Consider the following 24,046-nt stretch of genomic DNA (forward strand, 5'->3'; position numbering starts at 1 on the left):
TCCGCGCGATGTCTTATGTTCTTCTGAACCTTGTCACATCTTCGCTTTCTTCCACAATCATCAGATTATTGGGCCTTGTAGTCTACTTATCAACATCCATCTGTAAAGCAGCGTTGCCCGGTATAACTGAACAACCTGTGTTCAGTTTCTGTTAACATTGTTGCGATCAACTCCCACCCAGTTTTCAGATTCAGTCCTGTCTATAAACGTTTATTTCTCTGCTTCCCTAAATGTGAAAGCGATGAGACTTCCAAGCGTTCTCATCCATCTCAGCAAACGTCCTTCACAAATTCTTGCCGAGACGCGTCTCACGAGTCTTCGATTTGTATTTGTTTTACAGCTTCACTCTCCACAGAACTTGCCTAACCTGAGAAAATTGTAACATTCTCGCTTTCATTTCCGATTGGCAGGATGATATGCGTGATTGTGTGTATATAACTGCTTACAAATCAGGCATTCATTCCGTTCTCAAACTCAACTCAAAAGTGGTCAGGGTGGCCGAGTGGTCTAAGGCGCCAGACTCAAGCAATGAAAGTCCTTCCGACAAACGGGAGTGTTCTGGTCTCCATCTGGGGTCGTGGGTTCGAATCCCACTCCTGACATAATTTCTGCAAACAAACCCTGGGTTGTTGAGGTGGATTAGAAAATCGGTTGGAATATAAGACTATGTTTTTGACACTGTTCATCGCATTACAACAGATCACCGTACACCGAATTGTGGGTAAGTGATTTATTCAGAAACAATTTCACGGTGAAGGATCTCGTCCCGAAACGCCGAGTGTTTACGCCTGTCCATAGATGCTGCCTGGTCTGCTGAGCTCCTCCTGGCATACTCAGCTGATCAATATAGTTTCTAAAGTGAAATGACTGGTTGTCGGAATATTCAATGGATTGGCACGTAGTGTACACTATCACCTTTTGATCAAAAGTCCGGTGTCGGATGGGTAGTAACTGAGGCTCTTGTACCATCTACCCGATGGCAGCAGCGCAAAAAGAGCATGGCAGGATGGAGACGACCTCTGACAGTGGATGCTGTTTTCCTATGACAGCGTTTCATGTGGATCTGCTTAATGTTTGTCAGTGCTTTTCCCGTGATGGACTGGGCAGAATTCAATAAACTTTTTAAAGATTTTCCTTCAAAGGTACGGTATTTCCGTACCACGTCTTGTTGCAGACAGACAATATACTCTCTACGACACATCTATAGAAGCTCATCAAGGTTTTTGATGTCATGCTGAATCTCCGCAGTCTCCGAAGAGAGCAGAGGAAAGAGTCATACCAACAATTTAAAGTTACTGACGCGCCCCGCCTCTGATCCTCCAAAGAGAACTGGCTAAAGGGACTCTGGTTTTCCCTCTGCTGAGGACAACAATCAGTCCTTGGTCTTGCCGACATAGAGTGATAGGGTGTTGGCATATTTGTTCATTTGGTTATTGCACAAACCGTCTAATTCAGGTAGCATCTTGGTGATGCTCTTCTGCACACTCTCCGAATCCACTTCATCCTTTCTCTGGAGGATGGCCTCAACGGAGTGCAGCACGATTCCAGTGCTGTGATGCTGTACGCTCTGATTCCGCACATGCTCGGCAACCTGAGAAAATGCATCCCGTCAATATTCATTTAAAATCCCAGGATATAGAGTGTGTTTATATGTATACCCGCTCAACAAAACAGTCAGTCAGACTATTCCGAAATACAGCTGTTTATCTGTCATGTGGAGAGAGTACTGCAGGGGCTGTCAGGGTGGCCGAGTGGTCTAAGGCGCCAGACTTAAGGCGAGTAAGTCGCTTCCTAGTAAACGCGAGTGTTCTGGTCTCCACCTGGAGGCGTGGGTTCGAATCCCACTCCTGACAAATACTCTGTTTTTCACGTGCTGTTATTTATAATACAATCACTGTAATTTTACTGCAGCGATCAAAGCGTGGTCTGTTTGGGAGTATGAGAAAGATACAATTAAGATAAAAAATTTGTTTTAGTCACAACAGAGAGCAGAACAACGGGTTACATGGGATTCAGGCTGCAGAGTTTGATGAGAAAGAAGCCTCGTTGAAGAGAGTCTGTGTCACCTTCTTAACCGTGGCTGTTGTTTGGACAGAATGACAAGGGGCCATTCAAACACGTTGTTGGTCTCTATATCGAAACGGCATTTTACATTGTCGTTCTTAAGCGTACATCTGCCGTGGAGCTCCATAACGTGTGTTTAATACCTTTCTGGATTTGGGAATATCGGATTGATCATTCCGGACTAGATTATATTCACTTTCCGTTGTTTAACAGGCCACTCTTTCTTGTTTTGCAATGCAGATATTTTAAGTCGTACAGCATGGAAAATAGCCTTCGGCCCAATTGGTTCAAAGTTCAGAGCAGAAAGTAAATTTTGCATCACAGCATATCTATATACATATATCACCATTCGCAGCAATGGGATTGACATTCCTGCGGGCATCCAAGAAACACAATAAAATCCATGAAGGGCCGCACTAACAGGACGGTCAAAACACTCAATGTGTACAATACAGCAATCTGTGCAAAGTCAAGTGAAAGAATAATGATAATAGCAATATTAATTGTTATTTTACACAATAATCCAGGGCAACTATGAGGCTCACTGGAGTTTGTTTAGATTTAACCTCTCTCAGAGACAACCAGATGAATTACACATTGACAGAGGATCGAATATGCACGATTTGAAATTATTCACGTGAAGCTGAAAAACTTAATACAGATAGTAAATATGATTTCAAAAGTTATAAAAATACAATCTGGACAAAATAAGCGTATTGGATTAAACGAAAAGAGAGTTGCAATTGAGGTATCATAATATATAAGAGAACTGCAGGATACAGTACAACTGATGGATGAATACTCTTATTTTATATGTTAATGACTTGGATGCTGGAATTGACGATCATACGGACAGGTTTGCGGTCCAGATGAAGATAGGTGGAGGTGCAGGAAAGCTGGGGGAAGTAGAAAGTCAACAAAAAGACAGAGGAAGATGAGGAGAATGGGCAAAGAAGTGGCAGACATAAAACTCAGGCACGAAATGTATGGTGCTGCACTTGAGCAGAAGAAATAAAATGGAAGACTATTTTCTAATCGTAGAGAAAATTGGAAAATCTGAGGTACAAAAAGACTCATCGTTGTTCGTCCAGCATTCCCTGAAGGTGAATATGCATGTTGCGAAAGTGGTGAGGAAGGCCAATGCGACATTCGCGATCATTTCCAGAGGAATGGGGTATGGATGCAGCGATGGAATTTTCAGGTTTAAAATGCACTGATGAGGCCTTACCTTGAGTATTGTGAGCAGTTTGGAGCCCCTTGTCTGAGACAGGGTGTGCTGTCACTGGAGACGGTTCAGAGGTGGTTTAGAAAATTATTCCCGGGTTGAAAGCTTTGTCGTGCCAGAAGCATGTACTGGTTCTGGGTCTCTACTCAGGGGAATTCAGGAGAGAGAGTGGTTCGCGCATCAAATCACCCCTTGGACAGTCTCTATCACTCGTGTCACCCAGCTGACTACTGGACCGTCTCTCCCCGTGTCTATCACTCGGGTCTCCCGGCTGCTTAGGCGCTCCTGCTCCATGACTAAACTTAGCTTCCCTCTGTTTCATCAGCTGCGGATGAAAGTCAGGAACCCCCGCTGGAACCAATCGGCGAGACCTCTCTCGGAAAGAGATGCCCTCGGTTGCTCTAATACTGTGGCAAGTACTCTTGGAGAAATCAAACTGAGAACTGCCAGTTGAAAATGCGTCTTCGTGTTCCAACACGTTATCAGTTAATCTCCATTTCCATTCCTCGAACATTTCAGCAAATGTAGGGTTTCCGGTCGCTCTAGTTGCTCCCAGAATGTAACATGACAGGTTTAGACGGGATGCACCTCACAGTTCCTCCTTTCCGTTCATCATCCTACTTAGCAGGAACTTGCACCTTCTTAAAAGCAGCTCTGAACACATGGTGAATGGACAAGGTGTTCAAAAAGTTCTCTCTACTTCTCTCTTTTCATGCTCCTTGGAACCTTCTCACAAGAATAAAAAAGTTCCATCCGTTTCAATAGTCTCAGTTACTCCAACATCTGCTTCCATAAATGCCATCTTCAATGAAAAGTAGCCACTGTATGGGTATTTATGAGCACTAAGCCCCAGAATTCCAAGGACACTAACAGGCACCAATGGCAAGTACGTGGACACCGATTGTAAATGACACTAGAAGACAGTAAGATATGACAGCACAATACAGACCCTTCGCGCTCGATTTTGAGCCAAACCATATATTTCTTACATCCATTTGCCTGTGCAAGAGGCTCTTAAATGCCCCTAATGTTTTAGCCTCCACCACAATCCCTGGCAAGTCATTCCAGGCACTCACAACCCTCTGTGTAAAAAAAATTACCCCTGATGTCTCCCATAAACTTCTCTCCCTTAACTTAACTGTGTATGTATGCCCTCTGGTGTTTGCTATTCGTGCCCTGGGAAACAGGTATTGGCTAGCACCTTATCTATACCTCTCATAATCATGTAGACCTCTATAAAGACTCCTCTCATCCTTCTATGCTCCAAAGAAAAATGTTCCAGCTCTGCTAACCATGCCTCATAACACTTGTTTTCCAATCCAGGCAATGTCCCTGTAAATCTCCGCTGCACCCTCTCCATAGCTTCCACATCCTCCTATAATGAGGTGACCAGAATGGAAAACAATACCATATGTGTAGTCTCACCAAAGTTTAGTAGAGTTGCAACATGACCTCTCTACTCTTGAACTCAGTCCCCCTATTAAAGAAGCCTAGCATCCCATAGACCATCTTAACTATTCTATTAATCTGTGCAGCGACCGTGAGGGATGAATACATTTGAACCCCAATGTCCCTCTGTTCATACACACTCTTAAGTAACCGACCATTAACCCTGTACTCAGCCATCTGGTTTGTCCTTCTAAAATGCATCACCGCACACTTAATCGGATTGAACTCCATCTGCCACTATTCTGGCCAACTCTGCATCCTGTACATACCCTCTTGTAACCTTCGACAACATACAGCTCCATCCACAACTCCTCCAATCTTCGTGTTATTCCCAAACTTACTCACCCATCCTCCTGCATCTTCATCCAGGTCATTTATAAACATCACAAAGAGCAGGGGTCCCAGGATTGATCCTTGCAGCACTCCACTAGTCAGCGACCTCCAGGCGGAATACTTTTCTTCCACAACTAACCCCTGCTTTCCTCCAGTAACCATTTTTTTATCCAAACAGCAAGGATCCACTGATCCCATGCCTCATGACTTTCTGGATGAGTCTTTCGCGGGGTACCTTGTCAAATGCCTTGTTAAAATCGATGTAGACGACATCTACCGCCCTACCCTCATCAATTTATTTTGTTACCTCTTCAAAAAACTCAATTGGGCCCGTGAGGCACGATCTTCCCTTCATAAAGCCATGTTGACTATCCTTGAGTAGACTGTACTTCTCCAAATGCTTGTAGATCCTATCCTTAAGAATCCTTTCCAATGGTTTGTAGACCACCGACGCAAGACTCTCCGGTCTAAACCAGGTCTCACCAGGTTTCTCTGTTACCTTTTTCAAAAAGGAAACTACATTAGCCGTTTTCCAATCCTCCGGCACCTCCCCTGCAGCCAAAGAGGATTCAAAGATCATCGCTACTGCTCCAGCGATCTCTTCTCTCACTTGCCACAGCAACCTGGGTTATATCTCGTCCAGACCTGGGGATTTGTGGTTTTTAAGAAGATCCAACACTTCTTCTTCCTTAATCTCCACATTCTCCAGCACACAGACCTGTTCTATTTCGGCCTCACCCTGATCAAGATCCTTTTCACTTATGAATACTGAAGCAAAGTATCCATTTAGTAACTCTCCAACCTCCTGTGCCTCCAGGCACATGTTGACCTCTTTATCCTTTTGCGGCCCCATCTTCATTCTTGTCATCGTTGCTCTTCACATACGCATAGAACACCTTGGGGTTTTCCTTAATCCTAGATGCCAAGGCCTTTTTATGCCCCCTTCAAGCTCTCCTAAATCCTTTCTTAAGCTCCTTCCTGGCTATCCTATATTTCTCATGAGCCTCTCCTGCTTCCTGCTTCTTATATCTAACATATGTTTTCTTCTTTCTCTTGACGAGTTGCCTCACATGTTTTGGCAGCCACGGTTCCCTTTTCCTACCACTTTTTCCTTGCCTCAGTGGGACAAACCTATCCTGAACCCAGCACAAGTGTTCCCTAAACTTCCTCCACATGACTTCTGTGCTTTCACCTTTGAACATCTGTTTCCAATTTACTCCCGCTAGTTCCCGCCTTATCCCTTCAGTTAGCCATTCCCCAGTTAAGCACTTTCCCATTGCCTGTTTTTATCCTTTTCCATAGCAATGCTGAAGCTAAGGGAGTTGAGGTCACTCTCACCAAAATGCTCTGCCACCTGATCAGGTTCATTACCTGGAACTAGACCCAGTATGGCTTCTCCTCTCATACTGTATCGGGAATCCTTCCTGAACACACCTGACAAATTCAGCCCCATCCATCCCCCTTGCAGTCAGGTGGTGTCAGTCAATATGAGGGAAGTTGAAATCACCCATAACAACAACCCTGTATTTCCTGCACCATTCTAAAATCTGTCTGCTTATCTGCTCCTCGGTGTCCCGAGGGCTATTTGGGGGCATATAGACTTCTCCCAGCACACGTGATGGTTCCTTTCCTATTTCTGACTTCCACCCTGACCGACTCAATGAACACACCCTCTGCAGCGTCCTCCCTTTCTATAGACGTGAAACTATCCCTGACCAGTACTGCTACTTCCCCCCGCCCCCCCCCCCTTTCTACCTCCCATCCTATTCCTTTTAAAACACCTCAACCTCGGTACCTCCATCAGCCAATGCTGTCCTTCCTCCAGCCAGGTTTCAGTAACGGCCAGTGTCATAACTCCACATACTGATCCATGCTCTAAGTTCATCCACTTTATCCCTAATACTCTTAGCATTGAAATAGACACATTTCAGCCTCTTTGTGGCTACATTTATGTTTTATCGCCTGCCTGTCCTTCCTCACTAACTCAGAACACATAGCATCATGCCCTTGTCCTTGTACCCTAATCTCTGCACTCACATTCTGATTCCCACCCCCTGCCAAATTAATTTAAACCCTCTCCAACAGCTCTAACAAACCTGGCCGCCAGGATATTGGTCCCTTTCCAGTTCATGTGCAGCCGGTCCACTTTGTGCAGGTCAGACCTTTCCCAGAAGAGATCCCAATGTTCCAGAAGTCTGAACCCCTGTCCCCTGCACCAACTCTTCAGCCACCCATTCAACTGCCATGACTTCCAGTTCCTCCCCTCTCTGCCTCGTGGCACAGGCAGCAATCCTGAGATTACCACCCTTGCTTTTTAACTTTTGTATTAACTCTCCATATTCCTTCTTCAGGACCTCATCCCTACTCCTATCTATGTCATTGGTCCCCACTCAGACCACAGCTGACTGCTCACCCTCTTTCCTGAGAATACCGAGAACTCGATCCAAGATATCACGGACCCTGGCACCAGGGAGGCAACACACCATCCAGGATTCTCGATCTTTCCCACAGAACCTCTTATCTGTCCCCCTAACTATCGAATCCCCAATCAATACTGCTCTCCTCTTTTCCCTTCTTCCTTATTCAGCAAAGGGGCCAGTCACTGTGCCAGAGACACGACCACTACAACTTGTCCCTGGTAGGTCATCCCCACGAACAATATCCAAAACAGTAAACTTATTGTTGATGGGAACGGCCACAGCGGTGCTCTGCTCTCTCTATCTATTCCCCCTCCCTCTCCGGACAGTCACCCAGTTAGTTACCTGTCTCCTGACTTTTAGGGGAGACTGTCTCCCTGAAACTTTGATCTATTACTACCTCTGCCTCCCGAATGATCCGAAGTTCATCCAGCTCCAGTTCCCTAACTCAGTTTGACAAGAGCTGAAGCAGGATGCTTCTCTTGCTGGTGTAGTCATCAGAGACAACTGTGCTGTCCCTGACTCCTACATCCTACAATCGGAGCACTGGACTGTCCTATCTACTGCCTCCATCACCAACTCCTAAGTTAATTAGATTAATTAAAGGACCTTAACCGGCCTTACCCACTGGGAGCAAGTTCGTCCTCCGCCTCTGCTCGCCAAAACCTCTCGAGTCAAAGCCTCAAAGCTCCACTGCTGCTCTGGCCCCACTCACTCACTGGCCGCTCCGCTTGAGCTACCCCTCTTTTTATTTGTTTGTTGAGCTATTCAATTTACGATTGCCCAATCAGACTGCTTGGTCACCTGACCTCGATTGCCCAATCAGCTGCTTTCTGCTGAGTCTGATCTATTCAAATCTTTTCATTATTATTGTCCAAAATAACAAGAGTACATCGAAGTAAATAACACTTACAATGTGTCAAGAAAAAAAAACATTGTTTTAAAGATTGAAAAATATGGTGACACAAAAAAAGGGAAAAAAACACTAAAGCAAAGTGAGGAAAAAAAATATTAAGAACTCAACCCCGGAGCCATGCATCATACAAAAAGCTTCTAAAGATAACCATCAAACCGCCAGCAAAGAGAAAAAAAAATACAATTAGGTCGTGGAGAAAATTATCAATTAACTCAAATGTTAATAACGAGAAAATGAACCCCTTCTTTTCTCAAAATCAAACACAGTTTCAAAGGTTCAACTTCTAATTTTCTCCAAACTGAGACATAGCATCACTTGGAAGAACCACTGTAACAGAGTGGGAGCCGACGTATCTTTCCACTTCAACAGAATTGCCCTCCTAGCTATTAATGTAACAAATGCAATAACATGTTGGTCAGACAAAGAAATAGCTTGGATATTTTCAGGAATTATTCCAAAAAGTACAGTTAATTTGTTAGGCTGTAAATTAATTTTAAGTGCTTTAGAAATTGTAGAAAAAAACTGACTTCCAGAACTGTTCCAGTGTAGAACAAGACCAAAACATGTGTGTCAGTGCAGCTGTCTCAGATTTACATCTATCACAATAACTATCGACATCAGGAAACTTTTTAGACAATCTCTCCTTCGTCATATAGTAATGATGTACAATTTTAAATTGAATCAGTGCATGACAGCAAAAATCGAAGAAGAGTTAACCAACTTCAGAATCCATGTCCAGTCCTCCGTCAAAAAAGTCAAATTAATTTCCAATCTTGTTTAATCTTAAATAAAGGACACTTATCCCATTGTGATAGTAATTTATAAATTCTTCCAATGGAACCCTTCATCAAAGGGTTCATACTCGTAATAGTACCTAACAAACCGGCATTCAATATGTAAGGAAAATTAGTTAAATGTTTTTGTAAGAAATGTCTAACTTGAAGGTATTGTAAAAAGTGTGAGTACGAAAGAGAATATTTATCAACTAATTGTCTATCTTCTTTAAATAGATCCAAAAAAGAATTAATACCTTTATTTTCCAAAGTAAAAAAATTGGATCACTCAAAGAATGCTTTAAAAAATTATAATAAATTAAACTACAAAGTTTACATTTTTTAAGATTAAAAAATTACAGAACTGGAGCCAAATTTGTAAAGAATACTTAATCACAGGATATAAATTTAAATTAGCAACTTTAGCTAATTGTATAGCCAATTGTAAAGCAGCTCCAAATAACGAGGTTAAATAAAACTGTTTCACAGCTTTCAATTCCAAATCTACCCAAATTGGCCGTTCCTTCTTATCAACCCAGTGTAACCAAAAGGACATATATGGCAATTAACAGCCCAGTAATACATTCTTAAATTAGGTGAAGTAAGACCTCCATCCTTTTTCAATTTTTGTAAGTGACATTTACTTATTCTTGGTCTCTTATCATTCCATATAAAAGATGAGATAATAGAATCAATCCAATCAAAAAAACATCTTCGTCAAAAAAACAGGGATATTCTGAAATAAATATAACATTTTTGGTAAAATTAGCATTTTGACTACATGGATGTGACCAACAAGTGAAAATGTAAGTGGGTTCCAACCACTAAATAAATACTTCATAGAATCTACTCAGGGAACAAAATTAGCTTTGTAAAGATCCTTATTTTTTTTAGAAATTATAACGCATAAATATCTAAAAGAATCCATAATGTTGAAAGGAGTATTACCATATATAGAAACAGATTCATTTAAAGGAAACAGTTCATTTTTATTAAAATTTATTTTATATCCAGAAAAATCTCCAAATTCATTAAATAATTTTAGCAAGGCAGGGAGATTCCTCGGGATTAGATACATAAACCAGAAAATCATCAGCGTAAAGAGAAATCTCATTCACAAGAATCCCATGAATATCTTTAGCTTCACGAAGAGTGATACCAAGGGATTCTAATTTTAAGTTAAATAACAAAGGACTTAATAGACAACTTTGTCTTGTCCTCCATGAAAACTGAAAAGAGATCTACAATTATTAGTAATAACAGAGGCAATAGGAGTTTTATATATCATTCTAATCCAATTATTTAAATTAACACCAAAACCAAATTTCTCTAAAACATTAAATAAATATTTCCATGCAACTCGATCGAACGCTTTTTCAGCATCGAAAGAGATGACACATTGTGGAATTTTAAAAGAAGATGGGTATATGATGTTAAATAATCTCCAAACATTTGAAAAGGAATAACGGCCGTTTATAAAGCCTGTTTGATCTTTAAAAATAACTTTACCCAAAAATTTTCCAACCAATTGGCCGTTATCTTTGACAGGATCTGAGCATCAACATTCAATAATGAAATAGGTCTATATGAGGCACAATCAGAAGGACCTTTATCCTTTTTAAGAATTAAAGCAATAGAAGCGTCTTAAAAAGTAAAGTGTAAATCGCCTTTCACAAAAGAGTCCTTAAACATTTCCTACATATACGGCGAGAGCAATTTTCCAATTTTTTAATAAAATTCTACAGGGTACCCATCAAGTCCAGGGGCCTTACCAGATGGCATTGAAAAAATAGCTTTATGAATTTTGGCTTCAGTAATTTGGGCATCAAGAGTTTTTTGATCCTTAACAGAAATTCGAGGAAAAACAATCTTTTGTAAAAAAAAAAATCATTTTAGAAGAATCTACTGGAAATTTAGATTTATAAAGTTCAGCATAAAAATCTTGAAAAATCTTATTAATGTCTTCATATTCCCAAGTCAGGGTACCATCTTTCCTACAGATTTTCAAAATTTGCCTTTTGGCTCTGGCCATTTTTAATTGAGATGCAAGCAGTTTGTTATTTTTATCTCAAAACATATAAAATTGACTTTTTAGCTTAAGCAAATAGCCTTCAATAGGATGAGTTAATAATAAATTATATTGTGATTGAAGTTCCATCCATTGTTTAAATAAGTCAATATCAGGGGAAATTGCATAAATATTATCTAAGTAACTTGTTTTGTAATCTTATCTAATTCTACTTCAGTCTGTTTTTTCAGGTTAGCAGAAGAAGAAATGATCTGACCACCTTAAAATGCTTTAAATGTATCCCATATGATTAATTTAGATGTACCCCCTATAACATTAAAAAGAAAAAAATATTTTACCTGGTTTTCAATGAAGCTAACAAAGTCTGAATTCTGCAATGATGTCTGAGACAGGCGCCAAGGTGGGTGGGCAAGGATGGCATCATCGAATTCGAAAGACAAACTGAAAGCTGCATGAGCAGATACAGCGATAGTGTCATATTCACAATTCTTAACACTGGGCAAGAAGCAAAGGTCAACTATAATATAATCATTCCTTGAATATTTTCTATAAACATGTGACAAAAAAGAATATTCTCTATCATCAGGGTGTAAATATCTGCATAATCCAATCAATCCAAAAATCAGTCAAAAAGGAATTAATAAGTAATGCGGAGTGATTTGGAAGTTGCTGGTAGGTTGAGCTCTTGTCAATCAAAGGATTTAAACAACAGTTAAAATCCCCGCCCATTATCAACATACATTCATTTAAATGAGGCGGTACAGCAAATACATTTTTTAAAAAAAGACCATCTAAGTTAGGACCGTACAAATTGACCAAAACAGCTTTTCTGTTACAAATTATTCCTTTATCAATTAAAAATCCACTAAAGAATCTGACTTAATATCCTCTTGAATGAACAAAATACTGGATTTAATAAAAACAGACACTTCTTTAGTTTTACTTTGAGAAGTGAAGTGAAATTGCAAAGTCTTGCACGATCCAAAAAACCTATTTTGATCTCCCGCCTTGATATGCGTCTACTGGGCAAAAATTGTATCAGGTTGAAATCGATTAATGATTTTAAAAGTCTTTTTTCATTTGATTGGATGATTCCAACCATGTACATTCTAACTTATTACATTAATCTGTTTAGATTCCATACTATAATTTTATTCTACTTTACACATACCAATTGGCACATACCAATACGGGATGATCAAAAATGGTGGCGATGGAGAATACAACCACACAGAAAACACACATGCTCCAGAACCACCCAATGGGGAAAAAAACCCTCATTCTAACTCCATCCCACTCCCCCCACAGCCCAGAAAAAGCAGGCACCCTATGACAGAAAACACAGCCAAGACTGCTCTGTCTGTCTGAAAAAAAAGATTAAAAAAGCTTCTCTATCCCTCCCCCAGTTAAAAAATGAAACCCACTGACCTTGTAAGAGGAACGACAAAGTCTCAACAAAGGAAAATGTTTACATTCCAGCATCTACAAACTATCCCATGTTTATATTTAATCTTTTTTTAAACAAAGAGGACACCAAAAAATTGTTATCTCTTAAAAAGTAAAAAACAGCTCCATCTTAAACTTAACATTAAATCCCCAAAAAAAGCTTTAAATTCAGTTATAAGATGCAATAATATTCATTATATAAAAAAACGTACTAATATATTGAAAAGAATTTAAAAAATAAGCAGTTATTAAAATCTAAAACATATTACCTAGAGAAACCAAGCATAGTGTTTAATAACAGATCAACACAATCTTTAAAACTAATAGTATACAAATAATTGAAACCTCCGCTAAGTATATATAAGAGAAGGAAATAGCCCCATTAGTAGGAAAAACTACCAGTTAGTTAATTAAGAAAAAAAAACACAAAAAATATCAAACCAGATATTAGGCTAAAGGAGTAAGTCCTTTGATGTTCTTTTTCTCCATCGAATGTCCAAATAACCATTTAAACAGTCATACTTGAACCATAAATCTTCTTACCAAAAACAACAATGGTATGCAATAATAAACAAGTCCCCTAATCTTCTTTTAATAGTCTCTCAATGAAATGTCCAAGTAGCCTTCATAAATCTTCTTTCCGAAATGCTATTATGCAGATAATATGCCAGACAGTTCAATCGGCAGTCAAAGCAGGTATAGTTTAAACAAACGGCAGGGCAACTTTAGGATCACAAAATGTACAAGAAGGAGAATCAGGAGGAAAAACTTTAATCCTTGTTGGGTGACGCAAGGAAGGAAATAATTTCTTATTATATGCATGTTTCATTACCAGAGCAAATTTTAATCTTTGTTCCATTACCTCCTTAGAACAATCTTCATAAAAACCGAGCTCAGATGTCTCAAATCTAAAAACTCTGTTGTCTTGCCTGTTGCATTATTTGACCTTTAATCTTAAAATAATGAGAACAAACCAGAATAGCCCTTGGTTTATTTGGATCTTGAGATCTCGAAGTAAAAGTTCTGTCTGCTCTTTCTACAGTAGGCGGCTTTGCTAATATAGAAGGAAATAAGGTATGAAAAAGCTTACCAATGTAAGCAGTTAAATCTCCATTTTCAACTCCTTCCTGCAGCCCAACAATTTGTATATTCCTTCGGCGAGACCTAGTTTCCAGGTCTATAATCTTATTTCGATATCATTCCAAACGAGTTTTACTTTATTTTACTTTCAAGCAATTTTTGCTTAATTATCTTCAATTCCTCTTTGTGTGTAGTGACTTGAGCTTCCAGATCCTTAAGTTTTCCCAGAAATGACATCATTTCATTACTATTCTTTTCAAGTTCGTCTTTAAATGAACTGTGTCCAAGCCATATCTTCAGCCCACAATGGCATTTCATCAGATCCTTCCTTTTGCATCTTTCCTTTCCCGTTGCCTTTATCACTAGGTTCAGACAAGTATTTCCCACTCCTCAAAGACATATGGTTCCCCTTCAAGAATCAGCAACTGAAGATATTAAATTCGGTTTCAACTAGGGGGAAAGGGACAAAACTAGGAGCAGCTCAGAAACTGCTGTTACTCCATTCACAGACAGGCGCAGCCTCCAGGAGCTATTCAAATCTTGATTGCACAATCCATACGCCAAAACTACTTGAGCCAAAGCCTCAAAGCTCCACTTCTTCACTGGCCACACTCCACCCCAGTCAATATTAAACTCCAGTCCCATTAAAGGTGAATATGCAGTAGAAGAAACTCCTCCCGTGCCCAGAACTGGATGTGGTGAGCAGCAGCAATAATTGTAGAGTTCAGCACCGATAGTCACTCTCAAAATAGCTTTAGCAACAGTGATGGAGAAATATCCAGCATGCAACTTATTGAAACTTTCTTCCCTGTGTGAACCCGGTAGTGTGTCACAAGTGTAACAAGCTGTGAGATTTCACTGCTAATGTAATGGTCTCTCTGTTATGTTTCACTGCTGAGCTAATGGTTTCTCTGCAGCAGCAATGTTTAGCTTATGACTAGAAATAACAGGATTTTGCTGTGCCTAGCTATCCAATGAGAGAGATATTGTTCTTTCCTGTGAGTCTGGAAGGTAGATTTTTATGGTCTTTTGCCAGGGAGAGATGAGAAGACACGAATGGAAAGAAAGGGCCCTTTTACTTTTCTTTGTTTCCTTTACTAATCCTATAGTCAAAATAAGAATTAAATAGCTCAATTGTTTAATCGCATATTGTGTACCATTTGTTATTTTTGGGGTACTGATTTGTAACAGGGGACACATCATGCAGCATTCACACAAACGAGATTGCTTATATTTGGCCAAGCTCAGGCGCTATCACCCCCTATATTAAGTTGCTAGCTGAAGCAAGAGTTACATAAGGTTAAATGACCTGAGTGAATCGCTCCCCACATTCACAGCAGGTGAACGGCCTCTCCCCACTGTGAACTCAATGATGCACATTTGGTTGATTTTGCTGACAGAATTACTTCCCAAAGTCTCAGAGGCTGATCGGCCTCTCTGCTGTGTGAACTTGATTGTGTGTCTGTAGATGAGATGACTGAGTCAATCCCTTCCCACACACTAAGCAGGTAAACGGCCTCTCTCCAGTGTGAACTCGCTGATGTACCTTCAGTTGAGATGAACAAGTGAATCCCTACCCACAGTCTGAGCAGGTGAACGGCCTCTCCCAATGGGAACTTGCTGGTGTGCCATTAGGGTGGATGATCGAGTGAATCCTTTCCCACAGTCTGAGCAGGTGAACGGCCTCTCCCCAGTGTGAACTGACTGATGTCTCTGTAGCTGAGATGACCGAGTGAATCCCTTCCCACAGTTTGAGCAGGTGAAACACTGCTTCCCAGTGTGAACTTGCTGGTGTGCCATTAGGATGGATGACTGAGTGAATCCCTTCCAACAGTCTGAGCAGGTGAAAGGCTCCTCCCGAGTGTGCACTCTTTGATGTGTTAGTAGGTGAGATGACAGAGCAAATCCCTTCCCACAGTCTGAGCAGGTGAACGACCGCTCACCAGTGTGAACTCGCTGATGTACCATCAGTTGGGATGAGCAAGTGAATCCCTTCCCACAGACTGAGCAGGTGAACAGTCTCTCTCCAGTGTGAACTCGCTGATGTACCTTCAGTTCAGATGACAGAGCAAATCCCTTCCCACACACTGAGCAGGTGAATGGCATCTATCCAGTGTGAACTCGCTGATGTACCTTCAGTTGAGACGAAGAAGTGAATCCTTTCCCACAGTCTGAGCAAGTGAATGGCCTCTCGCCAGTGTGAACTCGCTGATGTACCTTCAGTTCAGATGACTGAATGAATCCCTTCCCACACACTGGGCAGGTGAACGGCCGGTCGCCAGTGTGAACTGACTGGTGGCTCAGTAGGTGAGATGATTTAGTGAATCCCTTCCCACACACTGAGCAGGTGAATGGCCTCTCTCCAGTGTGAACTCGCTGATGTACCTTCAATTGGGACGAAGAAGTGAATCCCTTCCACAGTCTGAGCAGGTGAATGGCCTCTCCCCAGTGTGAACTCGCTGATGTACCTTCAGTTGGGATGAGCAAGTGAATCCCTTCCCACAGTCTGAGCAGGTGAACGGCCGCTCGCCAGTGTGAACTGACTGGTGGCTCAGTAGGTGAGATGATTTACTGAATCCCTTCCCACACACTGAGCAGGTGAATGGCCTCTCTCCAGTGTGAACTCGCTGATGTACCTTCAGTTCAGATGACTGAGTGAATCCCTTCCCACACTCTGAACAGGTGAACGGCCTCTCTCCAGTGTGAACACGCTGATGTACCTTCAGTTGGGATGAGCAAGTGAATCCCTTCCCACAGTCCAAGCAGGTGTATGGCCTCTCCCCAGTGTGAACTCGCTGATGTACCTTCAGTTTGGACGAAGAAGTGAATCCCTTCCCACAGACTGAGCAGGTGAACGGCCTCTCTCCAGTGTGAACTAGCTGATGCACCTTCAGTTGGGATGAGTAAGTGAATCCCTTCCCACAGTCTGAGCAGGTGAACGGCCTCTCCCCAGTGTGAACTCGCTGATGTAACTTCAGTTGGGACAAAGAAATGAATCCCTTCCCACAGACTGAGCAGCTGAACGGCCACTCCCTAGTGTGAACTCGCTGATGTACCTTCAGTTTAGATGACTGAGTGAATCCCTTCCCACAGTCTGAGCAGGTGAACGGCCGCTCGCCAGTGTGAACTGACTGGTGGCTCAGTAGGTGAGATGATTTAGTGAATCCCTTCCCACAGACTGAGCAGGTGAACGGCCTCTCTCCAGTGTGAACTCGCTGATGTACCTTCAGTTGGGATGAGTAAGTGAATCCCTTCCCACAGTCCAAGCAGGTGAACGGCCTCTCCCCAGTGTGAACTCTCTGATGTACCTTCAGTTGGGATGAAGAAGTGAATCCCTTCCCACAGTCTGAGCAGGTGAACGGCCTCTCCCCAGTGTGAACAGGCCTGTGAAACTGTAGGTGGGATGATTGAGTGAATGCCTTCCCACAGACTGAGCAGGTGAATGGCCTCTCTCCAGTGTGAACTCGCTGATGTATCTTCAGTTTAGATGAGCAAGTGAATCCCTTCCCACAGTCTGAGCAGGTGAACGGCCGCTCACCAGTGTGAACTGACTGGTGTCTCAGTAGGTGAGATGATACAGTGAATCCTTTCCCACAGACTGAGCAGGTGAACGGCCTCTCTCCAGTGTGAACTTGATGGTGTGCCATTTGGTCAGATGATCGAGTGAATCATTCCCCACAAATTCAGCAAATGACCAGCCTCTGCCCAGTGTGAACTGACTGGTGTGTCCACAAGTGGGATAACTGACTGAATCCCTTCTCACACTTACAACAGGTGAATGGCCTTGTCCGGTGTGAACTTGCTGATGTACCTTCAGTTGAAATGACCGAGTGAATCCGTTCCCACTGTCTGAGCAGGTGAATGCGTTCCCCCCGTGTAAAATGCCAGTTGGTCTGATGACCGAGTGAATCCCTTGCTCCTCTTCTTAAATATCTGGACAGAGACAGCAAAACTGGTGTGTTGTGTTAGAGATTCCCATTGACAAATTCCTTGTCATATTTAACCTGTAAAAAGATTTACAAAATCGATCAATGGGTGTGGGACAACATTTCAGATGAGATCACTTGAGTTGGCAAGGTGTGAGCTGACATCACACTGTTACAGTGAAGTTCAACCCAAGTTGGAGAGAGAAATCATCTTCTAACTGGGCACAGTGCTGGTATCTGGAATGCCAATCAAACACTCTGATGCTCTTCCTGTCTCTATAACATAGGGGCAGTTCTGCCATCTCCAACCTGTGATCTGGCTTAGTTGCCTCTCTCTCCATTGGTATTATTCCCTGTTCCCAATGAGCTGCATGGGTGCCTGGTCCCACAGGAACTGAAACACTCTCTGTGTAAAAAAAACTTACCCCTGACATCCCCTCGGAATCTATTTCAAAGCACCTTAAAACTATGCCCCCTTGTGTTAGCCATTTCAGCCCTGGGAAAGAAACCTCTGACTATCCACACAATCAATGCCCCTCATCAACTTATCCACCTAAAAAAAAGGCTCTAAACATAAACAAGGAAATTATACATTGCTTTGAGGATTTATTAGAAGTCTACAAAACTATGAGGGAAACGATAGGTTAAATGCAAGCAGCTCTTTCCACTGAGGTTGGGTGGGATGACAACCAGAGGTCGTGGGTAAGTGGGGGAGGTGAAAATTTAACGAGAGCATGTGGAAAAGCCATTCACTGAAATGGTCGCGAGAGTGTGGAATGAGATGCCAGCACAAGTGATGAATGTGAGCTCGGTTTCACCATTTAAAAGAAGTTTGGATGGGAGCCTGGATGGTAGGAGTATGGAGGACGATGGTCCCAGTGCAGGTAGATGCATTAGACAGCTTAAATGTTTTTTTGGCATTGACTATATGCACCAAATAGCCTGTTTTTGTGCTGAACTTCTCCATGTTTCTATGATGGAGAAGCTGGTCTAACTTGCTTCGAAGGGAAAACAAGTAGGAGTGACAATGGAACAGCAAACTACCTGCGTCTCAATATCACCAAGACAAAGGAGATGGTGGTGGACTTTAGGAGATCTAGGCCTCATATGGAGCCAGTGATCATTAATGGAGAATGTGTGGAGCAGGTTAAGACCTACAAGTATCTGGGAGTACAGTTCGACGAGAAGCTAGACTGGACTGCCAACACAGATGCCTTGTGCAGGAAGGCACAGAGTCGACTGTACTTCCTTAGAAGGTTGGCATCAGTCAATATTTGTAGTGAGATGCTGAAGATGTTCTATAGGTCAGTTGTGGAGAGCGCCCTCTTCTTTGTGGTGGCGTGTTGGGGAGGCAGCATTAAGAAGAGGGACGCCTCACGTCTTAATAAGCTGGTAAGGAAGGCGGGCTCTGTCGTGGGCAAAGTACTGGAGAGTATAACATCGGTAGCAGAGCGAAGGGCGCTGAGTAGGCTACGGTCAATTATGGAAAACCCTGAACATCCTCTACATAGCACCATCCAGAGACAGAGAAGCAGTTTCAGCGACAGGTTGCTATCGATGCAATGCTCCTCAGACAGGATGAAGAGATCAATACTCCCCAATGCCATTCGGCTTTACAATTCAACCGCCAGGAGTAAGATATGTTAAGGTTCCGGGGTTAGGACTCAATGTATTTAAGTAAACTACTTAAGAATTTTTTAAAAGCTATTATTAATGCTTTTTGAGAGGGTGATTTTAGATGCATATCATATTTTTACTGAGTTAAATATTGTATGTAATTAGTTTTGCTACAATAAGTGTATGGGACATTGGAAAAAAAATGTTGAATTTCCCCATGGGGATGAATAAAGTATCTATCTATCTATCTATCAACTCAGGAGTTGAGCGATCGATACTTACGAAAAAAGTGGAAGCATTGGAAAGGCAGGAGGACACAACCATGGCTGAAATGAGAAGCCAAAGAGAGGGCAAACAAAAGAGCAAAAACTAGTGGGAAGCTTTTAGGAACCAACAGAAGACAACTAAAAAAAAAAGTCAGATGAGCTCAGGAATTGGAATGATGATTAATGAGTCAGTCGTTAATGAGTCTTGGCAGCACCCAACAGTCTGATGCATTTAGAGGAACAAAATATCCGGGGCCTCAATATCTCTTGAGAACCAAGGTTCCCTGCACCAGTTACCTTTCAACTTTTATTTTGACTGGCACATACAAACTCCACACCCTCAAAATTTCACTTCTGAAGGCCTCCCACTTACCAAGCACTCCTTTGCCAGAAAACAGCCTGTCCCAAACCACACTTGTCAGATCCTTTCTGATACCATCAAAATTGACCTTTCTCCAATTGAGAATATCAACCCGTGGTCCAGACCTCTCTTTTTCCATATTTACTTTTGAATCTCATGGCATTATGATCACTAATTTCAGTCATCAGCCCTGGATCATTTCCTAACAGCTTATTGAACACTTTACGTCAGGAATTCAACGTCCTGATTTTGGGGACATTTGACAAACTCTACCCCATTTTGTCCTTTCACAGTGTGGGAATCCCAGTCAATATCTGGGAAGTTAAAATCACCAACTGAATTAACCTTTGTTTCTTGGCATGGTCTGTGATCTCTCTACAAATTTGTTCCTCTAAATCTCTCAGACTGTTGGGTGCAACCAAGTCCCAGTGATGGCTACAATATCATAATTCCCTGTCCTGTGCTCATCTTGCTTTCCTACGATGCTTCTTGCATTGTGATATACACAGATCAGCACTTTCATCGCACCATGCTCAACCATTTGATTGCTGACTCTATCTGAGGTCTGAACAACATCTGACTGGTGTCAAGAAAACAACCTCTCAATCATTGTCACAAAACCAAAGGAGCTAATTGTGGATGACAAAAGGAATGGAGACAGGCTAAACCGTATTGGCATCAATGAATCTGGGGTTGAGAGGGTCACCAAGGATCTGACATGGTCTGTATATACTAGCTGTGTTGTGATAAAAACACAACAGCACCTCTTTCACCTCAGACGGTTGAAGTTTGGGATGGGGACCCATATCCTAAGGACTTTCTACAGGAACACAAATGAGAGCATCCTGACTGGCTGAATCACTGCCTGGTAAACTGCACGTTCCTTAATTGCAGGAACCTACAAAGAGGGGTGCACACAGCCCAGCACATCTCTAGATGTGAACTTCCCACTATTCAGGACATTTGCAGAGGCAGGTGTGATAAAAGGGCCCGGAGGATATTGAGGACCCAATTCACCACAACCACAAACTGATCCTGCTGCTACCATCCAGGAAACGGTCCCACAGCAAAAGGACCAACGGGCTCCGGGACAACATCTTCCACCAGGCCATCAGACGGATTAATTGACTTCTATGTCATATTGACTGCCCTATCTACATACTATTTGTTATAAATTACTATAAATTACACATTTAGACAGAGACGTAACGTGAAGATTTCTACTACTCATGTAGATGCAGAATGTATGTAATAAATTCAGTTCACCCTCTCCACTATCTGTTCTGTCATTCTGGCTCCCGTTCCCCCTACAACTTACTTTAACCCCATCTCACCCCCCCCCCCCACACACTAGTTCTAGCAAGCCTTACCACTAGGATATTAGATCCCTCTTGTTCTGTTCCCATAACTAACGAATCCCCTATCAGCCCTTTGACTTTCCTCTGCTAATAATCCCCAACAGTTTCTAAAGTGGTCCACCTGTTGTTGTGTGGGATGGTCACAAGAGTATTTTGTGAGGGATGTTTAACCTCATCCCTTTCCTTTCCTGTGTCCTGTACCTTGGGTGTAACTCACCTCACTTCATGTCATATCTATCACCCCCTCCAACTCCTGGATGATCCAGAATTCATCCATTTCAAGTTCCAACTCTTTGAAGTGCAGGGTTACAAGCTGCAGCTGGATGCACATCTGGTAGGTGAGGGCATCAAGGACAATGGAGGTCTCCCCACCTTCCCACCAATGTCCCCTCTGACTTGTAATGACCAGTGGGCACATAAATCTCGTAATGTGCATTTTTACCCAGTGACAACATGTGCACAGTGTACTTTATATAGAGAGGTATTCATTTTCACAGCTAGCAAAGCATTGTCCATAAGAACTTTGATCTCTGAGTTAGATCAAGTTCACCTGCACTCTCACACAACCTGTGTAACAGGCCTGTAACGGGTAATGAAGGATTTTCTCACCAGAGCTTTTGCACTTTGTCCATATGCGGTTTGCTTGCTAAATTACACTTTAAAATGTCAGATTTCCAAATATCACTCCACTTCTTCACACTTCTAAATTCTCCGGCAACTTCTGCATCGCCACAATACACACAGGTAACATGAGTATTTCCCCTGAGCACTCCTGAGGAATTGAGGATATATAACAAAATCATTTTGAACCTCTGTAACCTCTGGCTAAAAGAATAATTGGGACTGAATAGGAATTTCTGAACTTAAGTAAACTCTGTCTTCAGCGGTTAACTAAGACAGGCTCATTCCCAGTTCTCTGTGGCTTGCAGAGAGACACACTGAGAGCTGATAACATTATACATTGTACCCTTATTAGTTGATAACATTATACATTGTACCCTTATTTGAGTAAAGGGAGGAGGACTCGCTGAAAAGGACAGGAATGAACATCTGTCTGTAACTAAGTCAGGGCCTTGCAAAGGGAATAACTGATAAGGACAGAACAGTACGTGCATCTGCAATTAAAACCTTCATTTAGTGAACTCTCTTATCTAAGTAATTAAGTTTTGCACCAACAGACTTGGTGAGCAAACCAGTTCAAATAACATCTTGCAAATAGTAATGTATGGGGCTTACTATGTATAAATACATGACTGTAACCTGACTGAGTCAGTCCACTTGTCAGATGGTGGCAGTGCTTACGTGCCTTCCCTTTGACAACTGGGTCTCAAACTCCTACAGGAGAATGCGCAATAAACTGTGGCGACGATAGCTGGTCTCCCGTGTTTTATTCAGATTCAACTTTAACATTTGGCGTCATGAACAGGATCCCAATATAGGGAGTGCCAAGCAAACGGGCTGAGTAAGCAGCTGGACCACTCTGGGGACTGCGGAGACCGACCAGACACCCAATAGGTATTTTGTCATTCTCCGTTAATTCCTTTCGAGGTACAGTCCCTCGCCCAAGCTGATCGCATACCTTGACGGGATCGGGAAAGAATCTGTTGGGAGACTCGTATAAGGTGGGCAAAATTTTACTGAGGAGGCAGATGGGCCGGGTAAATTTTAGTAAGTGGGCAGGAGGTGGTCCCAGGTAAATTTATCAATTTAACAGGAGGTGTCAGCCGTGTAAATTTATCTGATTGTTAATTGAGCAGAAGGCTTTGTGCCGGGTAAAGAACAGAGGTCAATTGCAGTCGAGTGATATGAGTGGGACAAGAGCAGACAAACACAATATGTGTGAGAGTTTTCCAGACAAGGAAAAAGATTTGCAAATGTTGAGTGCAGCACTGAATAAGAAATTGGGGAACAAAATCTGGCCACTGGGGGGGAACCTGGGATATTACCTCATGAGAACAAGCAGTAAATTTGCTAAGGAAAAGGAACTGTGGAAAGAAGTGGAAATTACTGAAAAGGGAATGGAAGGATAAGGCAGATGCAAAGTGGAACAGTACAGTATTAGCAAGTTGGTGGAATAATGCATGTGACAAAGGGATAGAGGTATGCACTGCAGAAGGAACGCCAAAGGTTGGGAGAGGCTAAAAGCGGAGCATGAATGGGTGGATGGGCGCCGAAAACGAGAGCAGGGAAAACAACGTAAGCAAACCAAAGCCGGTCTAGATAGGACAGCAGGGCTGGAAAGTCAGTCTGAAGTTCTAACTGATAGGGAAACAATGGATCCTGAACCCACGTCCGGCATACCGACCCTGTTTGAGGACAGTGACTGTGATGCTGAGTGCATAATGCGACTCCACAAGATTTATTCGCTCTGCTGCATGATTCACTCAGCTGATGAGGGGCGGAAACGGAAGGCAGAACTGAGATACCAAACCTACCTGGAGTTACAGGTGGGAATCCATAATGAGAATGAACAGATAGACCGGATCATTGAAGCCTTGGAAAGGGCTCTCCAGCAACCTGCAAACATCAGTAAAGTATGTCAAAGCAAACCTAAGCCTGGAGAATCGGGACCAGTCTATTGGGAGCGATTTATGGCCTGCTAGAGCACTTTCACAGGCGACCGAGTCTTTAATGATAGGAATCCATCCCCCCAGTTTAATGCCTAACTGCTCCAATCCTTACCAACTAAGTTAGCCAACATGATTAAAACAAATAATATGGATTGGCCTGACAAAGACCAAAATGGAATGTGACGAGCTTTGACCCGACTTTCGAATCCCGATCGA

The 24,046-nt window shown here is 42.3% G+C and overlaps 1 protein-coding gene and 2 non-coding genes across 3 annotated transcripts in view; 2 read left to right on the plus strand and 1 right to left on the minus strand.

Moving 5' to 3' along the window:
- The first annotated feature begins 488 nt into the window (after nucleotides 1–488).
- Nucleotides 489–602, plus strand: trnal-caa (transfer RNA leucine (anticodon CAA)). Its single transcript has 2 exons — nucleotides 489–526; nucleotides 568–602. It is a non-coding gene; the product is annotated as a tRNA-Leu (tRNA).
- Nucleotides 603–1,372: 770 nt separating this feature from the next.
- The window catches only part of LOC140721472 (uncharacterized), a 32,403-nt gene continuing 9,729 nt past the window's right edge, over nucleotides 1,373–24,046 (minus strand). The window contains exons 3-6 of the mRNA XM_073036295.1: nucleotides 21,870–22,032; nucleotides 16,805–17,736; nucleotides 11,545–11,701; nucleotides 1,373–1,591 (exon numbers count right to left, since the gene is read on the minus strand). Of these exons, the coding sequence (XP_072892396.1) occupies nucleotides 1,373–1,591; nucleotides 11,545–11,701; nucleotides 16,805–17,379 (951 nt within the window). The 5' untranslated portion in view covers nucleotides 17,380–17,736; nucleotides 21,870–22,032. The remainder of the gene's footprint in view (nucleotides 1,592–11,544; nucleotides 11,702–16,804; nucleotides 17,737–21,869; nucleotides 22,033–24,046) is intronic.
- On the plus strand, nucleotides 1,738–1,853 carry trnal-uaa (transfer RNA leucine (anticodon UAA)). The gene is made up of 2 exons: nucleotides 1,738–1,775; nucleotides 1,808–1,853. It is a non-coding gene; the product is annotated as a tRNA-Leu (tRNA).

Source organism: Hemitrygon akajei, unplaced genomic scaffold (genome assembly GCF_048418815.1).
Source record: "Hemitrygon akajei unplaced genomic scaffold, sHemAka1.3 Scf000056, whole genome shotgun sequence".
Classification (NCBI taxonomy): domain Eukaryota; kingdom Metazoa; phylum Chordata; class Chondrichthyes; order Myliobatiformes; family Dasyatidae; genus Hemitrygon; species Hemitrygon akajei.